The sequence below is a fragment of the Telopea speciosissima genome, chromosome 4 (assembly GCF_018873765.1).
Source record: "Telopea speciosissima isolate NSW1024214 ecotype Mountain lineage chromosome 4, Tspe_v1, whole genome shotgun sequence".
NCBI classification, from domain to species: domain Eukaryota; kingdom Viridiplantae; phylum Streptophyta; class Magnoliopsida; order Proteales; family Proteaceae; genus Telopea; species Telopea speciosissima.
In genome coordinates this window covers 54582200-54589429 of record NC_057919.1, presented here as the reverse complement: position 1 = coordinate 54589429, position 7230 = coordinate 54582200, and the positions used below count along the sequence as shown (strand labels likewise).

At 37.0% G+C, this 7230-nt stretch overlaps 1 protein-coding gene across 1 annotated transcript; it reads left to right on the top strand.

The window, feature by feature from the left end:
- Positions 1–223: 223 nt before the first annotated feature.
- Positions 224–5520, top strand: LOC122659421. Its single transcript, XM_043854535.1, has 2 exons — positions 224–505; positions 5269–5520. Exons 1-2 carry the CDS (start codon positions 224–226, stop codon positions 5518–5520), a joined length of 534 nt encoding a protein of 177 aa, XP_043710470.1.
- The last annotated feature ends 1710 nt before the right edge of the window (positions 5521–7230 follow it).

Here is a 7230-nt window from a genome sequence, read left to right as displayed (position 1 = left end):
TCGGGCTCAGTCAGAGACCTTCTTCCGCTTCACCGACGACATCCTCTTCGACTCTGATGTCGACTTCAACCTCTCTGCCCTAGACCTTCCTTCTCTCTCCAAAGACGACACCACCACCACCATTACTACTACCAATGACAACAACGACGTTGGTGTCCCCATGACCGTTGATTACACCATCGGAGACAAGGGTAAGGGAAAGCTGGCAGTTGGGACCCATTGCATGAGCTTGTCAGTCGACTCCGATTTCTTTGAGGGCTTAGGGTTTCAACCGTCCTCTATCGGTGGTGATGGTGGCAGCGAAGCTGACAAGTTTGGCGGGAGAAATGGAATCTCCGAGAAGAGGATGCATAGGCATAGCAGTTCCATGGATGGGTCATCGTCTTCCTTCGAGGTGGAGACGCTTGATAGTACTAAGAAAGCTTTGGGACCCGATAAGCTTGTGGAGCTGGCTTTGATTGATCCTAATAGAGCCAAGAGGTTTGGCTTTTTCCCTAATAAACTTGTTTGAATTTTGATCGAATTTGGAGATTTGGATTTGGGTTTGCTGAACTTTTTTGTTCTTTTCCATTGGTTGCTTCGTCAAAGATCTTCAAAATTACTTTTGCGTCTGTAAAATGTAAAGAAAATGTTTGATTGAATGACTGTTTATGAGTACTCTTGAGAGCTCTGTACTTCCAAATTCGAATTTTGGTTTGCTGAACTTTTTTGTTCTTTTCCATTGGTTGCTTCGTCAAAGATCTTCAAAATTACTTTTGCGTCTGTAAAATGTAAAGAAAATGTTTGAATGAATGACTGTTTGTGAGTACTCTGTGAGAGCTCTGTACTTGGTTTTTTGTAATCTTTTCAATGTATGGTTCTAATCCGTTATTGATATTCAGTTGGTGTTAGTTAGATAGCGATGTTGACCAAGTATGCTTATATGTAAGCCTCATTTTTTCCCAAAGCATCTGATTTTGTTAAATTCGGATTGAAGAGTGATGAGGAGATAGTTTTGTGAAAATTTTAAATTATCTTTAAATTCAAATTTTTTTCTATGGTGGTGGTGTTGTCTTCGGAGAGAGAAGGAAGGTCTGGGGTAGAGAGGTTGAAGTCGACATCAAGGTTGAAGAGGATGTCGTCGGTGAAGCGGAAGAAGGTCTCTGACTGAGCCCGACGATGGTGGGATCCACGCTGTGGGGTTGAGTGATGACCTTGTTAATCAACAATGCAGAGGAAGAAGAAGAAGAAGAAGAAGCGGAAGTTACTTGTCGGATCAAGGGGTGGTCGTCGTCGAAGCCAGAGGTGGTCGCCTCGCCTGAGCAACAGGTGCTCCCAAATCCTTCGCACTCTAGGTGGGTATGCAACGATAATAAGGGTAAGTTTATTAATAGGGAATATGGAAGGGTAAAATTGTCTTTTCAAATTAATAGGAAATAAAGAAGGGTAAAACTGTCTTTTTAAATTAAAACTAACATAGTTAACACTCAAGGGTACAAACATAATGAGGAAATTTTCAAGGGTGGTAGATGAAATAGATTCAAACTACAGTGATAGTAAACGTAAATTTTTCTTATTTTTCTTTCATCACATAGGCATGAGAAATATGATGACTGAAGGAGATCAAGAGAGAAAGGGGAAACACAAGAATATAAAGGCTTTGAAAATTGAGGGTGTCTTCATTACTGGTTCCCAAAATTGGCACTACACAAATCGTATGTAAACCGATTGTGAATCAAATAACGAAAATCGAATAAAAATCGATAAAATCGAACCATATGCAAAACAATTTTGATTTTGACTTATTCTTATTCGGTTTGATTTTAATTTTACCTAATCAAAATGTAAATTGCATTGCAACGAATCAAATAACCAGAAGCACCGATTGACACCCTTACGCAAATCCTTTCTGTGTCTACGTGTCTCACTCTCTCACCTCCTTTACACAATACACATATAACAACACGTTTGATGGGACTCACGGAAAGATTTCCAGAGCTGAAATTAGTATGATCGGACCATCTGATCTGTGGCGCATATCAGTCTTCCAGAATTTGAGGTTGGAATCGTCCAGTTGTGACTGTGGGGTCTTGATCTTTTATACATTTGCCACGTGTCGAAGAAGACCAATACTTTGACGACTTATTTGGGTTATCTATGCTGGCAAGATATGCTCGTCTTCAGAGCCGAGATACGTTGTTTAACATTCCCAATGGAACCGTTTGGCTCCCCAAAGTTAGGGATTTTTTTACTAAAAGCCAGAGCAACATTTCCTTCCGTAATCCGTACGCTCCCCATGTATCCAAACTCTCTCCCATTGAAAGTGATTTGTCATTTTGACAAACCGATAAGGTTTGGTAGGAAGCTTCTGACTGCTCTCGTTCTACGGTTTGACTAGTATAGATGTATTAAGAAATACGAATCCAACGGTTTGTGTGAAGGAGTACAGCAATATTTTCTAGGTATCCACTGACGTTCCAACTTATATATAATTAAAGAGAAAAAAGTCACAGCGCGAGTGAAAAAGTAGGTTAAACTCACCGTTAAAACGCAATGGTTAAATCTCAACTGTTGAGATTTAACCATTCAATTTTAATCGTTGAGATCAATGAAATGTTAACTGGCTAAATAAAGTTCCACTTACTGGATAGAAAAATTATTATTTGACAAAAAAGACCCTATACCGGTGAAATTGACATTTTAGGGAGAAAAAACAAAAAAGTTGAATCGTTGAACGAAGGCTGGGGCGATCTCTGATTTTGGAATCGTTGAACGAAGTTCTGGAAGAGAGGGTTGGTTGAATTGTGGAACGAAGGTTGGTGCCATCTCTGGTTTTGGAATCATGGAACGAAGTTTGCGATTTAGGGTTTTGGTGGTATAACGGTACTGTTTTTCCGGCGATCCTCCGTCCATATCCCATTGGTAAAATTTGGGTATATGAAGTTCTGTTCTTAGTTTCTTTGTTTCCTCTTTTGAAGTGTTATTCTCTGTTTATTTTTTTCACTTTCTCAATTTTAGATTTTTAAATCTCAAGTTGAACAGTTGAATATGTTTATGTGTTGATCTATTTAGAGAGAGAGAGACAGACTACAGGAAAGATAATAAACAGCTTCAATGGAACCAACTACATCTACTTAGAAACTAATTCTTACTTTGGGAAGTCGAACCCAGGACCTGTCCACAGACACATTTTTTTAAATAAAATAGAAGCCAAACAGAACATAAAACACTAACTTGACCAGAATGTGACATAGAATTGTCAATATACCTATGATACACAAAAACGAGAAATCAAACAAATAAATACATACTAAATAAACAACAATTTGAATTTTTAAAGCAGCCACCTCTTATGAAAGAAAGGTATCTGATATGTTGTTGCTATGCATTTCTTCCCATTTGTCATTATGTGAAGCATGTGGAAAGAGGATACATGCTCTTTGATTAAACGGAAGAGAGAAACTAAAGACTGAATCTACTCCAGCCAATGAAGTAGGGGAAAGAGTATAGAGGCTCTTCAATGGAACAACGGTGGTAAAGCTAAGGACTCTATACTCTGCGTCACTGGCCTCAAATTGAAAGCCTTGGTTGATTTTGTTCAAACGGCTGCTTCTTGGACTGGTCCGATAAATCAGTTCACAAGCTTAATAGACACACACACACATATATGCCGACGGCTGCTTCACACACACACATATGCCTTGGTTGATTTTGTTCAGATGGCTGCTTCTTGGAGAGGTCACACAAAATCACAAAATGATCTTCTAGCTTGTGACCACTGGTTACGGGTTCGAGCCTGGAAACAGCCTCTCTGTGAATGCAAGGGTAAGGCTGTGTACATTATGACCCTTCCCAGACCCCGCAGTGGCAGTAGCTTCGTGCATTGGATACACCCTTTATTTTTATAAAATGATCTTCCAGCCTTTTAAAAAGAAAAAGTTCTGCCATTGTACAAAATCACCTAAGTAAACAATCTGGAGACGGAGATGTAATCCATTTAACAGCACACTAAATTGGTCGATCTCTCAGACAACTTTTTACTTTTTAGATAGTCCTAGAATGTGAAAACTTAAAAGAATGATATGGGAAATATCTCCATTGAGACCATTCTAAATCCCCATTTCAGGCCCTCAATGAGTCAGAAGAATAGAATACAAAAGTTGGAAGTTGCAAGCTTCTTCTATTTTCCATTATTGAGGAACTAAAGATGGAGATACCAAATCCCCACCGAAACCATTCTAGTTCTCCTTTCAGGCTCTCAATGAGTAAGAGCAGAATGTCGGAAAATCCAATCCTTCCATCTATTTTCCATTATGAAGTAGTTAAATATGGAGAGTAAAAACCATGTCACTAGAACTACAGTATTATATATATATATATATATATATATATGAAAATTGGGCTATGGAAAAAAACCTTGAGATAAATCAAGGTCTCCTAATTAGAGGACTCTGAAAATAGTATAAATTCTAGTTTTGTAGAAGCCCTTGGATGGAGTGCGAAGGTTAGCAATAGATACCTTCACATTGCTAACCTTACTTACCTATTTTTGTTTAAAACTTATTGGATGCTGCATAACAATGTCTGACCATGCAATCTCTGATTCAGAAGGTTGGGAGTTTATACTTCCAGTAGGTTATTGTAGATCCCTTAATCATTCCATTCAATTTTTAATGTTAAATATACTACAACATTGCTTGAACATATGAATTACAAACAAGATTTCCTACACATTGTATGGCAGTGTTTGGAAATTGATTCCCAAACAATGCATAGCATTACAAACAAGATTTGACACACATTTTATTTTTTGTGAAATCAACTAACCTGAATGTTTTAATTTTCTAGGATGAACTCAGGCTTGTATGTATGTAGCATCTCATGATTACTTGATATTATTGTACTTTTTTTTTGTTATGTATAATTGAGCAGATGTCTTCTTCTAAGAAAATGGTTACCATTGCTACTTGCGAACTATGTAAAATGACGTGTAAGAAACATATTTCTAAGTCAGCTAGAAATAACGGTAGAGAATACTGCAATTGTCCAAGAAGTGGATGTCCATTCTTCTTGTGGGTAGACCAATTAAGATTATGTGACTGTGAAATTGGACAATGTAAGGTGAGAACTTCAAAAACTGAAAAGAACAAAGATCGGAAATTCTGGTGCTGCCAAAATCAACTTCGGAATGACTTCTATACCAACCTTCATATTGTTATGTTCTTTATAACAAATATTGTTGGAATTAATTATTTTGGTTTGACTAATGTTTTTTTAATTGAAAAACAGGTTGAACATAATGGGTGTGGAATGTTCAAATGGATTGAAGATGAGCGACCGTGCTCATCTACCCAACATACCCCAACTTCATTTGAGGGTGCAGAAACCTCCACAACTGAAGAAGCTGCTTCAATTGAATCCGTGTTTATGAAAGGATACTTGAAAGGGGTATTGAAAGGCTCAGAAAATCAAACAAGATTGTTACAAGAAGTAGTTGATACGTTCAGTGAGATGGAACTGAACGCAAGGAGGAAAACATAAATGAGTAGTAGATAAGAACAAGTGAAGATGGTGTTGTTATATATTTTGAGAAGAATGAGATGGTGGCCTGGAATTGATTATTTGACATTTTTTTTAATTTGTTGTATAATGTATTGGCATTTTAATGAGTTGGGAACATAAACTATTGTATCTTGGGATGATGATGTAAACTAGGTTGTCTGGGTGATCATTGGATCTAGGATGCTCTTTAATGATGGATGACTTGAGGAAAGAAATACAAATTGAATTTTAGATATTTCCATTCTATTGTTTTGTTTTTTAAGATCACTATTGTGTTATTTACAGGTATGCAATATTGTCTTGTATGTGTCAAAATTCTGTCAGTTTGGAAGTAAACTGGTTGGTTTGGGTCTGATCAATATTTTGGTTTTTAAATACAGTTGTTTAGACCAGTTTATATGAATTGCTATGACCGATTAAAAAAAATTTAGAAGCTAATTGGTGCTGAGAAATTCATTGGCTGGAATGAGTGTATAACACCCCTAATGAGTCCCCAGTCTGAAAAAACAAAAATTAATATGCAAATAGGTGAAGAAGTTCTTAATGTGCTCATGGGTACCTAAAGTTTGTGAATCATAGCATTCATAATAATAGAACATGGACAGTCGCATGTATTTGCCTTTAATAATCCGATTGACTCAGGGAACTGTCGATATGATTATTCAATATTTGTTCTGGAGAACCTAATTGAATTTGGCCAAATAAATGTCAGTTTTGAATGCAAAAAGATTGGTAATGAGACGCTGAATTTGGATAATTCAACAATTAGAAGTCTCTAAAACACTTTCTTGGGTACTAGGGTTTAGGGTTTAAGGATTATTGAGTATATAGGGTTTTGGGTTATTGGGTGCAGGGTTATTAGGATATTGGCTATTAGGGTTTTGGGGTTTTATGATTTTTGGGGTTGGACAGTTTTTTTGGTTTTTGGGAATTAGGGTATTGGGTTATTGGATATGATGGTTTTGGGTTATTTGGGTTTTTGGGAATTAGGGTTTTAAGGTTTTTTGGGGTTATATGGTTTATGGGGTTTTGGTTCTAGGGTTTTAGGGTTTAGGGTTATTTGGAATTTAGGGTTTTAGGGTATTGGGGTTATATGGTAGTTATTGGGTATTAGATTTTGGGTTATTAGGGTTATTGGGTATTAGGGTTTAAGGGTTTTTGGGGTTTTTTGGGTACTAGAGTTTTGGGTTAATTGGAACTTGGGTTTTGGATTAATTGAAATTTGGGGTTTAGAGGGTTTTGGGTTAATTGGAATTTGGGGTTTAGGGGTTTTTGGGTTTTAGGGTAAGATGGTTTTGGGTTTTTAGGAATTAGGGTTTTAAGGTTTTTTGGGGTTATATGGTTTATGGGGTTTTGGTACTAGGGTTTTAGGGTTTTGGGTTATTTGGAATTTAGGGTTTTAGGGTATTGGGGTTATATGGTAGTTATTGGGTATTAGGTTTTGGGTTGTTAGGGTTATTGGGTATTAGGGTATTAGGGTTTAAGGGTTTAAGGGTTTTTGGGTACTAGGGTTTTGGGTTAATTGGAACTTGGGTTTTGGATTAATTGAAATTTGGGGTTTAGAGGGTTTTGGGTTAATTGGAATTTGGGGTTTAGGGGTTTTTGGGTTTTAGGGTAAGATGGTTTTGGGTTTTTAGGAATTAGGGTTTTACGGTTTTTTGGGGTTATATGGTTTATGGGGTTTTGGTA